General features: G+C 42.0%; 1 protein-coding gene across 2 annotated transcripts in view; it reads right to left on the bottom strand.

Annotated features, from left to right (window-relative positions):
* The window catches only part of SND1 (staphylococcal nuclease and tudor domain containing 1), a 413,629-nt gene that overhangs the window by 363,578 nt on the left and 28,331 nt on the right, over nt 1-21,720 (bottom strand). For both annotated transcript variants that reach the window (XM_080819055.1, XM_080819056.1), the window contains exons 2-9: nt 19,919-20,068; nt 13,801-13,921; nt 10,065-10,143; nt 7,573-7,733; nt 6,524-6,615; nt 5,742-5,900; nt 3,839-3,945; nt 1,168-1,258 (exon numbers count right to left, since the gene is read on the bottom strand). In XM_080819055.1, coding sequence (XP_080675181.1) covers nt 1,168-1,258; nt 3,839-3,945; nt 5,742-5,900; nt 6,524-6,615; nt 7,573-7,733; nt 10,065-10,143; nt 13,801-13,921; nt 19,919-20,068 — 960 coding nt within the window. The remainder of the gene's footprint in view (nt 1-1,167; nt 1,259-3,838; nt 3,946-5,741; nt 5,901-6,523; nt 6,616-7,572; nt 7,734-10,064; nt 10,144-13,800; nt 13,922-19,918; nt 20,069-21,720) is intronic.

Here is a 21,720-nt window from a genome sequence, read left to right as displayed (position 1 = left end):
CAAAGTGGTGGTGAAAACCGGAAGGCCTGACCCCTTTGTTGAGTGAATGATTATCCTTTCACTGTGTGGCTATAGTCTTAGAACAGAAGAGATACAGGAAACATATGTAGAAGCAAGTAAGTTCCAGTTAGGTAGAATAACTATGCCCAAGTTTCCAAGCTAGTATGGTCCTCAGAAAGGAAGCAGGGTTTCATTCTGGTCTGTACCAAGACTTGGAAGGATGGGGAGAATCCTGCCTGGAGCAGAATCCTGCAGGGGGGATAATCCAACCAGGGACTATTCCCACTAATGTCCACTGAAGACCCAATTATGGCTAACTTGACAGCTGCTTGGAGACGGACCACCTACTACAAGAGGGAAAGAAGACACTTGAGTACTCTGTGACTTATTGTTTTGGGCACCATAAAAAAGAAAGTAAAGAAATTCAGACAATTCCTCAGAGACTGTTAAAATTTTTACCAGGCTAAAAGAAACCGATCCATGATTTTTTCAGGCTGACAGTGCCACCTAGTGGCTTCCCATCTTAAACTCATATGGGCCAGCCACCTCTAAGTGGATAGATACGTTAATTAACCTCTTAAAAAAAACAAAGCTTCTAGCATCTCTTCCCAAAAGTAAAAACAGACTGGAAAACATCACAGCATTTTGGGTAAGTGAGGAAAACTGGTCTACCACTCAAGATACCAAACCCACCAACTAAGAAGAAATACAGCGCTGTTGCTGGACCCAGTCTATTCAACAGTACTGGTTCCTGTCAAAGGAATCCATCCTGGGACACTTCAGGAGAGCTCTCAGAAAAACACATCACATGAGAAAAAACTCAAAACCATGAGAGGCCCCAAACAAAAAGAAGTTTGAGTTCACATACACTCTGACATGGAAATCAAAGAAAAAGCCATTTGTCAGGCAGGCAGAAGTCCTAAAATAGTCCACAACTTTAACTCATGAACTTCTAAATGAAGTTACGCAAATGTATGACAAGAAAGCTCTTAAAGTTTCCAAGTCCCCTGCGATAAACACACACACGCATGCAATCACTGCACACACAAGCAAACCCCAGTGGCTTAAAACAGAAACGCTTCAGCTCTGGGTTGATTGTTCAGATCTTTGTATTAGCACTAGCTGACAATGTCCACCAGGCATCTTAAGATGCCAAGAATGACTCACCTTGGCAACAAACTGCTTGTCCTTTTGGTCCAAATTAGCAGTGGGAGCCACATAGTCTCTCCATATTCTCAGCCTGCGTTCCTTGGCAAACCTGGCAACAAAAACAAGGATGCAAATCATTCAGACAGAATAGGTCAGCAAATGGAATCCACCATCACCATTGGGGCAAACAGTACAGAATCCTACTCTACCTCAGAAACAAGACACCCAAGAGAAAGGCCACCTGTGAAACCAGAACGAAGTGTGAAAGACACAGGAAAGAGTGTACAGGAACTGAACCGTCCAACAAAGATATAGACCATACACCCTTGGCTGGCAGACCAGGGTCTAGGTGTGCACTTTCTCAAGCCCAGACAGTACAAGTCCATCTTGAATAGCTCAGTTAGCTTATCCAGTCTCTCCTGAGGGACTACTAAATGCCAGGCGCTGGAATGACAGACGCAGAGCAAGGGCTCTCTGAAGTGGGAGGAACACCCACATCTAAACAAACAAATACATTTTTAAAAAAACACAGGCCTGCTCAATTTCCATTTGAATACCAAAAAAAAGATTATCAGCTAACCAAATCTTATGTGAAAAACAAGAACAGAATGGTCTCTGTAGTGCATCTAAAGAAGAAGAAAAGGGACAAAAATCCAGTAGAAGGTCACTGACAGAAGTGGAAAAAAGGTGTTGGCAGACACTGGTTTTACAGCACCAAAGCCATTAGGAATTTTTTCAGTTAGGCTGAGAGAGCGAAATGGAATATGTGCAAAGATTTTAAAAAACCAGTGAACAGCTGTATTTTCAAATACACCTTTTGTGTGTGTTATTTACAAAAGTCTTTACAGATAAATGGACACATGTGCAAGGGAAAGGAACTCTTACTTGTGAAAACAGTATTGCAAACTATTTATTTGCAACTTTTTTTTAAAAAGCAGCACTAAAATGTGAAAGAGACAAAGTAACATGTAGTAGTTGTAAAATACATAAAATACTTTGACAGGGATTTAACAATGCAAGCAAGTCAAATACTGCATGCAAAAGAGCAGGCAAGTAATCACAGATTACTGAAATACGATTTGCATTCCTTGGTCTAAACCTGTGTTTTAATGATGAGCTAAAAATCCATATAATCTAAAGATGTTATAAAACATGTAGATACTACTGCCATTGTACTCACTTTCTTCAGAGAGGCAGGAACTTAAAGAATGCAGAAAGAATGATCAACCAAAATTATATTTAGAATAATGGACTTACAAAATTTTCTGAACAACAACAAAAAAAAAATTTGGAGCATCACTGAATAATCTGAGGTATTTGGAACCACTGTATTTGGTAAGAGTATTCTATCTTTTGAATTTAATTGTGGAACATAAAAACTAAAAAATTTTATATAATTTTTAAAATCAGATATGCCATATCTAATGGCCCAGATTAGAATCTACTTTTGTAAAAAGTTGCAAGTCTTTCTGCTTATGAGTACAGAAAGATATGAAAGACTCAAAGGAAGAAAACTATACTCATCCAGTTCATGTTCTTGTACATCTCTTAGCTGTGTGCCTCAAAGGCCAAAAACATAAAGTTGTCAAGACCATTGTAACTTAATGGTTCTGAAGTAAGTCATACAACACACCTTGAGAGTGGACCATTGTCATCAGTAGTTGGTGGGTCTTCTGCTTAAATGTATCCTGGGAGATGGTGGCTGGGGCTTTCCCCAAGCATAATCTCCACTCATCTACTCTTGGTACCTGCTTCATTTTCTTCCCTTTACCCCATCAAGTGAACAAAGTTCACCTACACCTAGATATTCCTGACCGTGACACTTGAAATAGCCATCCAATCTTCGGAATATCCAACTACTGTTTTTCTAGAAATAAGTTATTTTCTACATAGTCTTTAACCACAAAGCACCTAGCTAAAAATGTGACAACAGCACCTCACAGTTACATTAACATTTTTATTAACATACAATGTATTATTTGCCCCAGGGGTACAGGTCTGTGAGTAGTCAGGCTTACACATTTCACAGCACTCACCAGAGCACATACCCTCCCCAGTGTCCATAACCCAGCCACCCTATCCCTCCCCTCCAACCCCCCAGCAACCCTCAGTTTGTTTCCTGGGATTAAGAGTCTCTTACGGCTTATCTCCCTCCCCAGTCCCATCTTGTTTCATGTTTTCCCTCCCTACCTTAACATTTTTAATTAAAACATGTTTCAATAAATGAGGGCATGAGGTCTCACAGTAACAATGACTGGTCCTGTTTTAGGACCCAAAGGCTCTATCTTTCCATCATACCCCTGGCTCCAATCTGCTTATTTGGTAGTAGTTGATAAGTGATTACATTATTCTCAAATGAGCCTCAAGTTTATTTCATTCCAAATGCCTAAAACCCAAAATTTCAGTGAGGGGCTTGGGGGGCGGGTAGTGACCCAAAAACAGTAAAGGAGCAAATCAGGTTTGCTGAATGAAAATCTAGCCCTTACCACAGAGCAATGAATCAGACAACCCAAAGACTTATAACTAAGCAACTCCTCAATGAGATCTTAGCATCTTTTGCAATTTCCTTAATCCTTTACTGAAATATAACAAATACTGACATAGATAGGTGAGAGAAAATCACTAGATTTCTTTCCCTAAAGATCCTCAACAAGATCCTTGGCTGGAAGCCTTCCCTGACAGACCTTACCTCTCAGCTGCCCTCAGCTTTTCTGCACCCCGAGTATAAACTGCAATCGACCAATCCACACAGCGAGCAAAACCTTCCTTCAGGAGGAGCTCTGTGATGTTGCCATTCTGAAAAACAAGGCACATGAAAAGGCAGGCACAAGAGAATCTATTTCTCTAGACTGCTGACACAATCAACAGCCACAATCCATACTGCAGTTCATATATTTAAAAAAAAAAAAAAGGAAAGGAATAAAGCATTTCTCTCATTAAGAAACCAGCTCTGAGGTGGGAGACATCACTCTGCGGCAACTCCTAACAGCCTTGGCTTCCCATCCCCACAACACCCAGCACAGTAACTCTCACTTAACAGGAGTAGGATAAATGTTAGTGGCATTGAATGGAATTGACATTTCAATAGCTCTTCTTGTGGGCAGAGGAGGATGTTAATCTTTAGTAGAGATTACACCTTATTATTTCCTTCCCTAAGATCAGCACTTACTCCCCTTCTCATAAGGAGAAAGCTGAAGGAGAAAGCTGAAGGCTGAGTAAGGAATAACTTCAGCTACATTTTCCCAGTGAATTACAATTTCCATTCTACTGTGACATCTGGTAAGGCACAGCAGACAGCTAGTCCTCCAGACAAAACATGACCTTGGCACATTCCAAACCAAGCCTCCCAGCCTTCCACAACGGCCAACATCAAAGTATTCTCTAGCCAAAGAATAAGTAACAGTAGTTTATTCTGTACTGGACATAGGTTATAAGAATGAAAATTCACTTGCACTTGGGTAGTACAAAACAACATCACTTCCTTTCCAAGAGGAACCCACCCACCCAAAGCCTATGTATGGGAAGAACCGAGAGTCAAAACTAGATGAACAGGGGCACCTGGGTGGCTCAGTGGGTTAAAGCCTCTGCCTTCAGCTCAGGTCATGATCCCAGGGTCCTGGGATCGAGCCCCACATCGGGCTCTCTGCTCACCAGGAAGCCTGCTTCCCTTCCTCTCTCTCTGCCTACCTCTCTGCCTACTTGTGATCTCTGTCTGTCAAGTAAATGAATAAAAATCTTAAAAAAAAAAAAAAAAAAAAAAAAAAAAAGAAAACTAGATGAACATAAAGAACCTATTTTCCTGCTCAAAAGCAGAGTTAGAAGGTAAATGGCTAAGGCCTGAAGTACACAAACTAATTTTTCCATAAAAAAGTTTCCTCATCATAGTTCTACCGACACTTTACTTTTTTAAACATTTATTTGAATTATGTTAACTGAATAAAAATTTTTAAAAGTATTTTGAAATACATCAATATAAAAAATAAATACGTAAAGATTTCTTTGAGAGAGAGAGAGAGAGAGAGAGAGAGAGCGAGCAAGGGGCAAAGAGCAAGGGGCAGAGAGAGAGAGGAGAGAATCTCAAGCCAACTTACTGAGCAGGGAGCCCAATGAGGGGCTCGATCTCAGGACCCATGAGATCATGATCTGAGCCAAAACCAAGAGTCAGACACCTAGCTGACTGAGCCACCCAGGTGTCCCTAGTTCCACCAACACTTTAAAGAGCTACCTCCAGACCTACATGCAAAGCTCAGCAATCTTGTTCTACGCACTTCAGTGCAACTGCTCATCTATGGGGCAGCCCCTCAACTTGCCTATTCCCAACCTCAAGGACCAACACTTGAGGAAACAGGAGTTCTCTTCCCCTTACAAACTCAAAAGCTGAGGTTCCTTTTTTAAAGTGAGTTAAGTTTGACGGATCTAATTCTATCAGTTAACTGAAGTCCTCCTAGAAAATGCCTCAAAAATCAGATGATAATCCTGCCAAGAGATTTAAGTGGTTCTTAAATACAGAGAGAAGAGAAGTAAACCACAGCCCATCAAACACTAAATGCACCCCTAACCCCACCCAGCCCAGTCTGTATGGGCACACTCACTGGATGAAGGATGGTACCCAGAATGTTCTGGTTGTGGCAGCTCTCCAGAATGATCTGAACATCTCTCTGAAGCAGTCTAGACTCGGTGAAAAATTTGGCTTCTGCAGCAAAGGGCTCTGGTGTTTCACTGCCATCTGCTTCCCGTCGAAAAGTTGGGCACTAAAGCAAAAGTAAGGTAGATGGGTAATGAGCCTCAAGGTGTGTGCCAGGGACTCCAAAACCACACCAAGCCACCCAAAACCACAAATACCACAAAGTTAAGCTAGGGGAGGTCTCAAATCAGGACTTCTAATCCCTTTTTAAAGCATACTGGTAAAAGGGAATTGAAATAGCATCTTGTCAGACTTCTTGGGAAAGTAAATAAAATGCATGTCACTATCATGGGGCAATTTTAAATTATATTTCAAAACTACCCCTTGCCAAAAAAAGAGTCACCAGTTTTAAATCCCTGATTTTTTTTAAATCAAAATGGATATTTTACATTGAGACAGTCATTCTCAGGGGAGATGAGAAGCTATGAAGTTCACTTTCTGCATCTCAACCACCTCTTCACACAGCCCATTTGAAATAAACACTAAGTACTTTAAAAAAAATGTTTTTAAATCTTATTTGATCTCACAAAGAATAGTCCCACTGCAATGTCTACAGTAGAAAATACTCTAGTCAGTGTTAACACTGGGAAGAATTAGTAAATCCAGAGTCCCAGAGGAGAAGAAGCTACCTGTCAGTGAACACTTCCACAAACCCTAAATCCACCCCCATAGCCCAGTGTATGGTCTGACCTTGATCCCTGACAGCATGACCGTAACCAGGTAGTAATCTGGGAGGAGCAGGGCCCTGACCACACTCCCGTCTCGCACGTGCTCGATGATAGCTGTGTGACAGAACAAACAGCGTAAGTCATTAGCCAAAGTTGTGCCAGGGATAAACAGTGTCCAATCAAACTGCATTTAACACAGTTCATCTCCCCCAAAACCCTCAGAAAGCCTCCCTCTGAGAAGTGATGAAATACTGGAAGATCATGACTATCCATACAACAGACTTTTCTACGAACTATTCCTGGGACTACAGATTAGACGGACTTCTAGGTCTTCTCCACTTTCTGGAATCTCACAGCTCATACCTAAGCTTCGTTATCCATAAGCTCGCTGGGTCACCACTTAAGTACCAAGTGCACATCAAGAAACAAGTAATAATTCAGATTTAGTAATCATTTTATTTTACTCTGTCTGTAGTTAATAGGTCTCAAAACTGGGCCAAGAACTACAGTGTGAATGAGTGCGTGCGCACACACGTGTGCGTGTGTGTGTGCGTGTGTGTGTTTACATGTATACAGAATATAATTTCAGGGATGTTACTTAAGTGGTAGCTTTTAGAAAAGAGGAAGAGGGGTGCCTGGGTGGCTCAGTGGGTTAAAGCCTCTGCCTTCAGCTCAGGTCATGATCCCAGGGTCCTGGGATCAAGCCCCACATCGGGCTCTCTGCCCAGCAGGGAGCCTGCTTCCCCCTCCCTCTCTCTCTCTCTGCCTCTCTGCCTACTTGTGATCTCTGTCTGTCAAAAAAAAAAAAAAAAGAAAGAAAGAAAACAGGAGGATACCCAATGTGGAAAATTACCAGCAATCTACTCCCCTACACCAGCAAAGGATTAACCTCTGTCAGAACACATCTGTTGTAACCTACATAACTGGATTCAAGTTACCTTCCAAAATACCACAGTGCTGTTACACTCTTAATTTCCTCTGGCTACTGAGTAAAATGGCTTTTATAAACTTCGAGAAACTTGAAAACAAACAGAAATCACTCTGTATTATGTCTTTCCCCACCAGCCTCACCATTGACAGGTTTCTGATGGCGTGAGTCCACAAAGTGCCTTGGGTTCTCGATGGTATACTTGAGGTCCCGGATAGTATGTGAGCCGTTCCCCTCACTCCACATTCCTTTCTTAGCTGCCTTTGCTTGTTCCTCACATTCTGAGAGCCGGTTCTGCTCAGGACTGGGACATGAAAAAGAAACACATGTGATGAGTTCACAAGGTGTGGGGCGGGTGGGGATCAGGTTCTTCTTTGAACTCTGGGTTTCTTTAGCATCTGCTCCCCTTGAAGAAACCAAAGCACTTGTTTCACATCTACGGCTGCAGACCCAAGCCTACAACTAGAAAAATCACCATGAGTGTAATTTCCGGATTCCAGACTTGTTCCCTCAAACAACAGATTCGCTCCTAAGAGCATTTAATGAGAAGATGCAAAGAACACACATCTCAGTACTGCCACCATCAGTGATTCCAAGAGAACAAGTTGGTGGCTCAGAGGGAAGCCTCTCCAGGGGATACAGCTTCATTTAACCACCCCAGACTCAGGAACTGGATCCAGGAAGAGCTCGGCAGGACACAGCACAAGGAAAGTGACTAAGAACTACCCTTAATCCCTACTGTCTACAGAACAGGGCTGGGGAATACAGAGCAAATACTGTTATTACAGGTGTCACCCCAAAACTACTTACACATTCAGTAAAGACCAGCAAGCCAAAAGCAGTCTGAAAAGCTTCCATTTTGAAAATGGAAGACTCCTCCTTCATGACGCAGGAAACCAAATATATATGAGAACAGTGAAAACCAGAAGATAGACCAAAAAACAAAACCAGAAATGGCTCTCCCCAACCCCCAGCCACCACCCTCACACACACACACCCCTGAGCTAAAGGGAATGTGAACTCCGAGGCCTTGCCACAATCTCAACACCTGGTTCCATCAAGGCTGTATGCATAAACTAAATCTCCCACCTTAAGCAGTAGGGATATCAGAACAGAGATCCCTGACCTATAATTTCTCGAGCCAGAAGTCTTCAATACTATTCTTTACCCCTCTTCCCCAAAAAAGACAGTCACATCCTTGGGGACCCAAGACTGCAACCAGAATTCAATAAAAAGTGTGGCTTAAGAGATAGAAGCAAACATAGAAACTGAAAAAAGGAGAAGTCAAGACAGCTTTCGAGAAAAAAGATCAGGACTCCAAGGGAGATTTCTTTGTTGAGATGGTACAACAGAGTTATGGGCTTTTTAAAAATTTCATTCTGGTTGCAAACTGGATTCCCAAAAAATATTGCAATCATAATCATGCCAACAGTTCTCCTTAAGATACAGCTTCAGCCTCCAAAAACACCACCTAAGACAAAGGTCTTTATTTAAGTAAATTCCCACATGCTCACTCCCCAATTATAGGCTCCAACAAATGTTTCTTTGCAGTTTGAAAGGGTCCACAGAAGTTTATAGTGAATGAGTTGGCCCCAAGTCTACGAAGGCAGGAAGAATGTAAAAAGTACATTCTTGTCTTTGCTCATCCCCATCACTGGTACAGTTCATGCAAATATTTACCTAAAGCCTTTTGTACACCAACAACAGTCATATAATATAGCAAGGATTTAATGATTTAAACAGCATCTTTAGCCTCCAAATTACTGATGTAACATATCACTTTTCAGAGACTAAAGTGTTAATTAAAGCCAGCTGCAATCCATCCTACTGTGAGCCAACACTGGTGAACTTGAACATGATACATGTGCTATAAAGCTTACAAAACTAACACTCATTCCCATTATCTTCACACTGCCATTAGCTGAACAAATACATTTTTACCTACTACTGACGCATCTACAGATCTGTAGACCAAAATGGGCTTAAAAGGCTTTGGAGAGACAGAAAATTTTCCCTGACTTTAAAGCAGAACCATTGAGCCCTTATCGGTTTCCCTAGATCCTAAGCAACAGATTTTGCTTTGAATTCTATTTATTCACTCCACTTTACTTTTCACTGCACTTATTTCTTGCACATGATATATTGCATATCTATTTGTTTATTGGTTTCCTGTCTGTCTCCCCATTAAAATGTTAGCAGAAACTCTTTGTTCACTGCTGTATTCTCAGTGCCCAGAACTCAGCCCAGCACACAGTAAGTGTTCAATAAATCTTTTGGGACGGATGGATAAATACTTTGGAACTGAGTGTCTACCATGTAAGACATAGGCTGTTGGCTCTTATGAATATAATGAATGGAAGTGCCTTGTCTCTAACTCCCTTATTTAAAGGAGTTACACATGTCAAATGCCACTAGTGAATCTTGAGTGACCTCCTGGCTCAGAAAAATCCACACTGGGGCAAGCAATGTCCTAAAAGCCAGGAGAGCACCAGCAGTTACCCACTGTATGCCAGGGACAGGAAAGAAAATGCAGCAAAGCCACAGTAGAGCTGACTACACAACCTCTTTTAAGTGACCCCAGCTCTCACAGTGGAGTAGGAAGTTTGAGGGGGTAGGAAGAGTAATAAATACTTACTTATTAGCTCTCATGCCTTCTCTCCGGGTGGCCAAGCCCTCTGCAACCAGAGACTCTGCAATGTTTTCCCCATTGGTATCTGAGGAGGAAAAAGGGAATTAAACACAAGATGCCAATCTGTCTCCAACAGTAGCAGAGCTCAAATGGAACCACTTTTCACCCTAAGCTCCTTAAGGAGAATGATGTTGCCAGAGAACTGGACAAGGCAGCAATACAGTGTTGGGTTTTTCAGAAAACTTCTTCTCCCAAAATGTCTAGTCTTGAAGACCCAAATATAAATCTTCTATAAATCTTCTTCAGGACTTTGTTTCTAATTTTCTTGTGTATCTCCCAGGCCAAAGGCAATCTCAGGAACTACGGAGACTGAAAGAAAAGCAAAACACACACAGCAACCCTAGAGATTATAAAGAACACTGACCTAAGCAGCAGGGGCCTGGAGCAGAACACAAATTCCGCCACTTAATAGCTTAGACAAGGTCCCTCAGTATCATCATTTATTTATCTATAAAATGGGAAGTGTACCCGCCACGTGGGTTCTTGTGAAAATTAACCACAATGTCTGCAAATCTAACACAGTGCCCAGCACACAACAGGAATTAAAAACAAAAAATTAGTCCACACACCTGCTGTGCAATCAGATGGATTCATTTAGGATTGTCTATCATGTTTTACACAGAAAGTCTTAATTCCTCCCAGGATGCCCTATTCTCTGCTGTAAGAGGACACCAAAACAAGCTACACCGTTTGTCAAAAGACTTTCTCCTGCTCTGAGAGACACAGGGGCAGAGGTGGTGTCTAGATTTCTAATCTATCATATAACAGCAGGCAAGAAAAATGAAGGTAAACTTAAAACCCAATCTGATTAGGTTCTACCTGGACACTTGAAACATTAATTGCATTTCCATGCTACTGAAAAAGCTTTCAGGTTCTGTATGCTCTTAAATCTCTGCTTGTCAGACAAAGCGATAAAGGAAGACATCTGTGAAGGAACTGCTGCATAAAAATCTTTAATATGGCAGAGAACAAGGTCCCAGATAAACTGAAACACAGGAGTCTAGCTAATAGGTACCGTCAGCAAAGAATAAAATTCCGTAAGATTTATATTTAATACAATATATACTGACTTCGCTAAGCAGTAACAATATACACACCAACACCCAATCCAGCCTAAATGCCTTGCCATTAGCATTGCCCAGATTGCTACAGAAGCAAATTACAAGCCTCTTTTCCTACCAAGGCAAGTCGAGATGAATGATATTTATACAACGAATTCTCAGGTTCTGAGACTGAGCATGGATCACCAGAACCTTTCCACTGAGGTTACTGTTGAGGCCAGACATAGACACACACAGCTATCTGACATTAGCAAATATTACACTGGTTGTTTCAAAGCAACAGGAATTCCAAAGAGTAAAAAGTCAAAAGGAAGGGTTTAAAAATAAAATGAAAACTTGAGCAATAAGGTGCCAAGATGTCAGGGAGTAGAAAGAATGAAGCCCTGTTACAAACAAGGTGTGTGGTCACAAAACCAGCCAATCAACTGCATGCCAAATAGCTTTCAGTTTCTTGGCACAGGGTGCTCTGAAATGGCCCTTGGCCGGCCCACTTCTAAAAAGTGAGTTCTGATTGCTCCTTCAAAAGGGAGAAAAATGTATTTCCCTGGACTGAACTCCGGCAACAAAATGTGGTGGATAGAACACTGAAATGGGGAATTTGTAGGCTAAGGATCTTATTCTTGCTTAGTACTTATTGAATTATAAAATTGACCAAGTCACAACTGGGATGGTATTCTGAGCAAGTGGGTGACTATATTTTCTCCAAAAGTCAGAAGACTAATTTTTTTTAAATAAGTTCGAGGTCAACCAAAAATTCTCAAATTCTACCATTCTTCTCCATCACAAAAAGGGAGTAGCCACAAAACAGGATAAACATATGGATACTGATTATCTAATCCAATGTATCCTTTCATTAGAATTGGCATGGAGATTTCCTTAAAAGAGCTGAGTGAAAATATTAAACTTTTAAGTCATTTAAACCTTTAAAACTAAAAGATGTAGATGATTCCAAACATTCAGTGTAGGCAATTCCAAACATTCTTTCAGTCTGTATTTACTGATCACTTCCTAGGTACCAGGTCTTATTCTAAACACTAGCATGTTATCACACACATATATCCAGTTTATAATGTGGGTCAATTTTAAAAATGAACTTTCTAAAAACAACAAAGAATTTTAAATGTCAACTTCCCTTAAAATACTTAAACCATTTTAGTTGAAGACCGGGTTTACTTAAAAGAACTCTCAGAGGTGATGTCTTTATAGAGCTATCTGTGCCTGCCATTTTCTGTAGTTTCAGGTAGGTCTCTGGCAGGGTAACAGAAGACTGACCAGCTGTTATGGAACTGCAGTTTTGTAGGTGATAAAATCCCTGAGCAACTGCATTTTGAAGACCATGAGCTTCTATTCTTTCTAACCAGGAGCCATCTAACAATAATGCTTAAGTGGTTTATTTCCCATTACATTATTTGAATGTTGGGCAAAAGGCAAATCTGTTTCTCTTTCTGAAAAGATTCTATATATTTCTGTAATTCCCATTCAATCAAGAAGCAGAAGGCAAATGTTTGGGAGGCTGAAAAGGGCATTTGTCTACCGGGTAAATCAAATGAGACCTCTCCAGGGTCATCCTGGAGTCATCCAACTCACTTTCCTAAGACCTCTACAGTTTTAATCAGAATCTTAAGAGAATGCTGTTAGCTGCTTGCTTACTTCCAGTTAACTAACTACCCAAGTCAAAAAACTAAAGCAGCTCAGTGGGAAGGTTATTTTATCAAAGAATCACAGAATTTAATCAAAGATTAAAAAAAAAAAAAAAACCAAACTGCTCCCAAAATAACTCCCAAAATGGCTGCTTTATGGAGAACACTCTACCAATCCTTTCAATGTCCTATTTCTGTTCAAACTCCATCCCACAATCTTATTCTTTTCCTCCCCCTAATCCAAAAAAGATCAGAACACCTCCTACCACATGAGCCACCTGGCCCAGCTGAACAGCAGGCGTATGTGCATGTGCACACACATTACTGAGTACATACTCTGTGCCAGGGCCAAGTACTTCACACACACTATCTCTTTCAACTCTCTCAATAGCTTACAAATTAAAAAACTAGGACTTACACAAAGGCTAAGAGTTAAATAAGAGTACATGGTAACAGAAGCCAGAATTCTAACCCACATCTACACAACTCCAAAGCCTGTGTTCTTTCCATTCCATTCCAAACCATGTGGCTTGCAAAAACCCATGAGTTGTCCTAAACAACTCTTCCTTTCCTAAAAAGCCTCAGGAGAAGAAAACCCAAAAGACAGATAAAGGAAATAGAAGATGCAATAGGAAATCTATAGGAATTCAATTAGCACTATGACCTAGAAAGACAAAGCCGTTGAGTCACACAGGCCGATGGTCTAAATATAAGGAAGGATGCTATGGGTACTATGCACACCTAACCCAGGCCAGCAAAGCAGGCACAGGAGTAAACAAGGAGCAGCAATCAGAGACATTGCACCAGGAGCACCGATGCACCACGAGAGCTCCAGTACTCAAAAGACTTCCAATTACACCCACAGCCAACTGTCCTAGAACTACCTCCACCAGAACTCACACCCGCCTTCCACCAGATAAAACCTGGTCTTTGGAGCAACTTTGGACTTAGAGAGAAGTCCTTTTCTCCTTGCTAACTCACCTTTTCCAAGGTAGATCATGCCATACTCTCGCCCCTGAGGAGTCTTGTTTTCTATAGTGAAACACACTTCCTTCCCAATCAGCTTCTTCCGAAGGAACTCTCGGGCAGGAAATGCCCAGGGCTGCAAGACAAAACAAATGTGTCACATGAGAACTGCCTAGTTCCCGACCACAATCAGCATTCAAGCAACTTCATTCCTTCAATATCCTGGCCCTACATTAAGCCCTGAGGGGAATATAAAAATGAAATGAACATAACATAGATTGCATTTTTACGGGGCTCATAAAAAAGGAGGATCTAGTGGGGTGCCTGGGTAGCTCAGTCAGTTAAGTGTCCACCTTTGGCTCAGGTCATGATCCTGGGGTCCTGGGGTCCTGGCTCAGGTCATGATCCTGGGATCCAGAGCCCCACATCAGGCTCCAGCTCAGTGAGCAGTCTGCTTCTCCCTCTACCCCTCCCCCTGCTCATGCTCATTTGTGCTCTGTCAAATAAATAAAACCTTTAAAAAAAATTAAAAAATTAAAAAGGGAGGATCCAGCAGTTTGTTTCACTAGCACAGGCCCTCAAAGCAGGTGTCATAGTTGCCCAGATTCTGGAAGGACTTTCTCCTTCACTACTTTCTATACAGAGCTATAGTTTCCTTCATGAGTAATAATATTTCCAATTTTGCCAATAATTTTCAGCACTTGCCATAAGCCAGCCACTACTCTAAATGCTTTATATTTATCAACCCACTCTTGAATGAGAAGTCCAGGCTCCAGGAACTCACCTAGTCAAAGGGAAAACATAAGCAACTACCATCTCCATTTGTTTGCCTCTTTCCAGTTTACAAAGTGCTTTCACTGATTATTACACTAGCCAAAACCAGTTCAAGGCATTGTCAGAGTAAAGGCAAGGTTCTAGTACTCTTATTTCAGAGCGAGTCTCCTGCTCAAGGAAGAGCCTTGCTTCTATCATTTCCCCCACCTTTTTTAAGAACAGCAGAGTTGAGAAGGGCAAGAGCTAGTCTCCCCAAAATGTTTCCTCTTCCTGCTCTAGTCTGGGGCTGCACCAGTGGGACCCAGGCCCCAGAATCTTAGGGAAGACACCAGTAACAAGCCCTGGTAAGGAGTCATCTTGACAATGACATTCTTCCCTCCACCCATCTAAGGCCCTGACATAAGGGGTGAGCCACACATCCACAAAATGCGAAGTCTCCCAACCCCCACTTCTAGGATGGTACAAAGGAAGAGGTCTCCTCTGAAAGAGTCCTGTCAGTCAGAGGCCACCTGCACTTGAATTTACAGTCTAGACCTAGCTCAGTGCCCCCAAGTTCCCTCAGAACAGAAATGAGGAAGGAAGGGGTAAAAGTTCAAGGAACATAGGATCTGCAGAACCTCGTGTGCAGAAAAAAACGCAAAGCACGAAAGGTAAGTATGCATATATGTGCATGTTTACAACTGCCCAGAGCCACAGAGCTCGGGCTACAGAGAGTAAACATAAACAGTACATCACTGGCCTGGAAAGGAAGCCTCTGCTAACCTTTTCAGACCATTAAGATTATTTCATGGGTCTATCCAATAGGCTTTTCTAGAAGAAAAACATCCATATGACTTCTCAGAAACCAGAAGCCAATCCAAAGATGGCAGTCCACCAACCCGTTGGGCTGGTACTCACAAAACTAGCAGCGCTACAGAACATCAGTTGGGAATGCTTCTAGGAAGACCTGATCCTGTGTAAGCATTCTCAAAGACACAAAAATAAGCTTATCCTCATTCATCTAATGCTCTTTCCTCAAAGAACCCAAGAGCAAAAGAGCCAATCACTCAATGGTCCTACAAAGTTCATATTTTCATGTCCCATTTCCACCCCCTGCTCCACTCCCTAAAAATGAAAGCAGCCACCTGTCACCAAAAAGAGTCTTGTAATTGAAAAAGGAGCCCAATTGTCAACCACATCACAAAAACTGTACTGAACAAACTAAAACCCAGCCTTCTCCATTCTGATGACCTTAGTGATTCACTTAATTCTAACAACAGCCTGAGCCACGTCCTACAGCTACCTCATGTTCAGGATTCAGCTCTGAGGCCCCACCAGTATCTAAAATTCAGTAAAACGTGGTTTTCCTAAATACTTGGAAAAGCTCTGACAAAACAAGTACTCCTAAAGGACTTTGGTAAAAACTTATTCATCAAGGGTCAGTTCACAAGGAACTATCTAGCACCTATGGGGAAACCTGCAATTTCTACCAACTAGACAAAAGTCCTAAAAGGTTTTAAGACTCGCTGAAGGAGCACCCTTCTCTTCAACCTTAGGACCTCATATTTTACAGCTGGTAAGTCACTGGGCAATAAGAGAAAGCCACGCTGGAGGTCTTAGAAAGGACATATACCTAATCCTGTATGAAAAAATAACCTAATTTCTATAACCTTGGTTTTTTAAAACCAGCCTCTCAAGTCGTATTCCACCCAGAGCTGGGCACATTCCCAAACCACACAAGATTTTAGCTATGAAGAGAGGCAACTGAGAGACCCATGGAAGCGACTGACCACATCACTCCTCTCAAGGCCAAGAGAGCACTCCAGGACAAATCTTTGTCCAAGTGTCCATACGGAGGACAGCCAGCAGACGCCTATCTACTGGAGAAGGCGATCCCAACACAGCCTCCGAGAACAACTCTAGGAATCAAGTACAGGAAAAGTTGCCCAAAGCATTTATCAAATGAGCTCCAGAATGGCCTCACAAGAAGGAAAGCTGTGGTCTGTTCATGATGTCTCAGCGCTCAATCTAAGAAGCAAATGGCTGTTAAGTAGCTGAGACTCCAAATCACCTCTTCCCTTTAGAATGCTCAACAGCAGGCAAGCTAGCAGCCTGCACTCTGCTCCCTGCCTCAAGCAAGGTCTAAGGTCTACTACAAGGAAATGAGTTTTTTAATTTCAATCTTTTCTTTGAACCAGGTAGACTCCTCCACTACTGAACAGATATATGTTCAGTAGGTATATATATGTTCAGTGTATGTAAATCCTTAAAGCTAGCTACTTTTTTCCATGCCCCAATGCTCAATACTTCTTATCCCATCTTCTAATCACCCCACCCACTGTACCCCATACGATATAACCAATTCCTCTACGGCTCACCACCCCACCATCCTAAGTCTTGAAGGCTCCACTGAACATAGGACTGTAACATTCATTTCTGTATTTCTCATGAAACCAACATAGGGCTTCACACATAACAGGAACTCAGTAAATCTGTGGGAAATAAGTATGTAATTCCCACAGTGCCCGTCAATGCAGTATCTAGGCTGCCTAGAGTAGCTAGGCAACGCTGGGGATTAGCCTGGAACAGGGCAGTGACGACTGGGGACGTACAGTGGAGCTGTTTTTACTACCACAGGACTTAGGAGAGAATGGGGCTTCTTTGAAAGAAGGTATCATGAGTGAAGGCAAAGAATAAGGAACCAAATGATATTTGGGACAGTGATACAAAGGGAAGCAAATGAGCCATACCATCCCTGACCCCTTCTGAATGTGAAAAAAATAGACAACATGCTCCAAAACAAAGGAAAACCAGAGAAAAAGGGTAATGCCACATTCCACAATCCATTGATCCCCAAAAAGGAGATGCTCAGGTTTTCAACCTCATTATTCACATGTTTATTCACTGTGTATCTGTTTCGTGTCAGGCACTGACTAGGCTCAAGAACAGAGATGTGAGGTAAGGTCCCACCTCTCGAAGAGCTTACAGTGTAGTAGACAAAGACATACATATAAACATGGAATGAATGTGGGAATAACACTGAGCAGGGGAATAAATGAAATTTTATTTCAAAAAGATCTGGGAGCGTATGGAGCAAGGATTAGAGGGGAAGAGAATGAAGGCAGAAGGACCATTATTTCAGCATTCCTAGCAGACCATCAGCGTGGAAGAAAGAACAACGGGAGTAGCAATGAAGTTTCAAGGATGGAGAAGAGAGCTCGTAAAGGAGGCGGACTCTTTCTAGGTCTTGATAAAGACGGGAAGAGCAAAGGAAATAGGGTTTCTGATTTGGGTTACCAGTTGGTGTCACTGGTCACTTGAGCCAAAGCAGCTTCAAAAGCAAGGTAGCAGGGGGGTGGGGAAAAAACGGATTACAGCAGAGAAAAGAGAGACTGGATTATCAGGACAGGTAAGTGGTGACTGTGGCTGAGAAAGGGTGAAATCTGCCACCATCAAATACTTCACATTTCCGGGACCTTTGAAGAGTTACCAGGAGAAACAATGAGATGGCGCTGCTCCGGAAGAGAAAAAAAAGCACCACACTGTACAAATACATGAAACTAGAATGAGGGCTGGGATCAGATCCCGTAGTATTCCCTCAGCTAGGATAGTTCCTGTAAGATTTTACCGTACTATTACATAGAATGCTGTTAAAGTATTTTAGAACGAGTTCCAACTGGCCTTGTGTTCCTCTGCCCTAGATTCCCATCCACGAAACAGGAAATTAAAACCCAACCCTTCTTTCTTAGAGGCTATGCTGCATCTTTCTTCTGGGGCAATGAACTTAATCAGCCCTAGCCAGCCAGCATCAACTCTCCTTTCATGAGTACTTGAGCTGTTACACAACACACAACTGAAAGGAAAAGAACTATTCCAAATGTTGGTCAAGAAAAGCACTTAGGATCCAAAATCTTAAAACTACTGTGAGAGAGTTAATCTTCAGGGCTTGGTCTAACAGTATTAGTACTAACAGTACTAGTATTTACAGTAGAAATTAACAAATAGCAGTAGTGATTACAAGCAACATTTATCAAGCACTTTATAGACACGTGCTAAACACTTGACATGATCTTGTTTCATCCTCACTAAACAACCCAATGTCTACACTACCGCTATTCCTAATACTTGTGGTCACTGATGGAAGACCAATGAAAAAGAATTTCTTTGGCCTACTTTGTCATCAGCCCAAGAATCTAACTGGATTGCTGCTGACAGAATTATGGGGGACTTTTCTCCATTTCTAGAATATTGATTCATTATTGTAATTCAAACAAAATGCCCCTTTATTATAGATTTTTAAAAACTACATGTTTTCCTTAAACAGAAGATCCCGAGTTGCAGTCTCTTCTTCACTTCCACATCAGGGAACAGCAGAGGTAAGGTGAGGTACCAAACTTACCCAATTATCATCAAGTTGGGGAAAGGACAAATAATTACAATCCAGAAATTTCACTTTTGATGATAGCCAAGCACTACTTAAGAAGAGGCAAGAACTGAGGTTTCAAAGTATGGGAGCCAAGAAGACTAAACCATGCCAAATTTGGACTCACAGTAGTTGCTAGGAGATGTAAGAATTGAAGGAGTCCAAAGCAGACCACAAAGATAGCAAGGTGGGTAGGCGTTAGAGACAGGAAAACAGGGCAATGGAGGGGATGCTGGGACACAGGGTCAGAAGTCTCTCAAATCACCATAACACAATGGCTCTTGACTACTTGTGAGCCACAAGCTGCCTTAAGAAACCAATTAAAAACTCCCTCCTTTAACAATGCATGTTTACACAAAACTTTGCAAACAATTTCAGGGGGTTCAAAGATGCCTTTAGGGGTTCATGGATCCAAGATTAAGAATCTGTAATAAAGCAGAGGCATGCAGTATACTACTGTTTATGAAAGGAAGAGTGTCTGCTGGGACAGGTGGTAAGTAGCTCTGGAAGGAGAATACAACACACTAACAACATCAGTAGTCCCTGGAGAGAACTAGATTTCTTACTCTCTATCCTTCTGAATTTTGAACATGAAGAATTCAAACATAAATTAATAAAAGAACTCTGCCATAACCAACGGCAACCTCAAATGACTGAGACAACCTAGCAAATGTTCCAACCTAGGCCAAGAGAAGGAGTGAAAACATGGACAAACCAGAAGAGGCTCCAAGCTTATGGGAAAAGGTAGGAGAAAAGGGCCAGAGACCGGGATCACTGCTAACAGTGGTGAATGTGTAAACCCATGCAAGCCATGACAGGTATGTCCAGACCTTCACTCCCATGATACAAAACTAATACCCAAAATACACAGGAAAAGATTACAAAATTTGCATCGGTCAAGGAGATTGGGCTACAACCTAGGTCCACAGCCTCAGGGAAGCCTCTGGAAGCACCTACCTCATCTGGAGTATCTTTTGCATCAGGCTGAGTTGCAGCTGCCCGGCGTGCAAGATTTCCGGCTCGAATGTTGCTAAGATTGATCTGCCTCTCGGGAGGAGGCCCGCCACGAGGCTGCCCTCTGACAATGATAGCACAGCCTGAGAGGACCTACAGAGGGAGAGAAAAAGAGAAAATTAACTGTCTAGAGGTAAGATTACCATAACAGAAGTTGTTCACTTACTGTATCCCCAACATCTCAAACAGTACTTGGCTCCTTGGAGGCATTCAAATATTTGTGGAATGACTGGTGAATGGCTAAATGAATGGGATTGTTTTTAATTTTTTTTTTAAGATTTTATTTATTTATTTATTTGTCAGAGAGAGAGAGAGAGAGAGAGAGCACGCGTGCGAGCGAACGCATGCGCCCAAGCGGGCAGAGTGGCAGGCAGAGGTGGAGAGAGAAGCAGGCTCTCTACCAAGCAAGGAGCCCGATGCAGGTCTCGATCCCAGGATCCTGGGATCACGACCTGAACCGAAGGCAGAGGCTTAACCAACTGAGCCACCCAGGCGTCCCTGTTTTTAACTTCATAAGAGAAATACTTACAGAAACATCGGGCTAGCTTCTCAAAAGACAGACCCATAGATAGAAGAAGGAATTAAACAAACAATGGAATAATCATAAAATAAATAGACTATTCGGGATAAAGAGGCATGTGAGACATGCAGATGAATGACGTTTGTAATTTCATCCCAGTGAGCACCACTACCACCATGTTCTTGTCAATTATTAAGAAGTTAATGTCTCCCCATCCACACATCCCATTCTAGGATGGAGGCAAGCAATGGAAGGCCTAAGAAAAAGGGAAGCTGAAGGAAGAAGCCCCTAAGTCCATCTGCAAGGAGTTGAGTATTGGGCAATGCTACACTTCCATTGCAGACAGCACTCAGTCTAGAGTAAGGGAGACATATGAAGTGATCTAGAAAGTCCACGCTCTCCAGTATTAAAACAGAAAAATCGAAGAGGCATCTTACAGCTCCCAAGCACAGTAGCTCCTTTTAGCTCTCTAATCAAAGGCACCAGGCATAGAACCCACTTGCAAAAGAGCTCTGAAGCTCACTGGGATTTAACTTAAAATATATGCAGGGGAGAAGAAGGGAGGATTTCAAGTGGGAGAAGAGAAGAAAAGGCGTAAAGAAAAAAATGACAAACGTCACCCAGGCTATACAAGTTGTCTTTGCTCAGCGAGGCACAATTTAATGAACAGATGGGCTCAGGCACGGGCCTCACTCTATCTGAGAAACTCCCAATCTCAACGCTTCAAAATAAGAAGTATCTTATTTTGTAGATGGGTTAGTAGATAGAAGGTTGGAGAGTTCTGCCAACAGAGAGGCCTATGGAGTTTTCTCTAAAGAAATGTAAAGAAATGATGCTTAGAAAGGAAGGCACTCCTGTATACATTTGCTTAGCTAATACTTCTCCCTCGCCTCTCCACTTTAAATTGGTGCTTTAAATTGTGAAATACAAATACTGAAGCACATTCAAACACACACATACACATTAAAAAATAAGCGAACAACTGAGTAACCACCACTCAAGTGAAGGACTAGGAACGCTGCTGGAAAACCTAGGCTCCCCTCTGTGCCCCATTACTTGTAGCCCCTTCCCCTGCCACCATTATGACAACCCTTCCCTTGCTTTCCTGTACAGTTTTACCATTTATGTCTACATCTCTACACAGTATGGTTTCATTTTTTCCTATTTCTGAACTCTCTATAAATTGAGTCTACTGTGTGTGTCCATATGTAACTTGCTTTGTTTG

This window comes from Martes martes (assembly GCF_963455335.1).
Source record: "Martes martes genome assembly, chromosome: 11".
In the NCBI taxonomy this organism is placed as follows: domain Eukaryota; kingdom Metazoa; phylum Chordata; class Mammalia; order Carnivora; family Mustelidae; genus Martes; species Martes martes.
The sequence above is the reverse complement of the archived record's forward strand: the minus strand, read 5'-3'. Positions and strand labels throughout refer to the sequence as shown.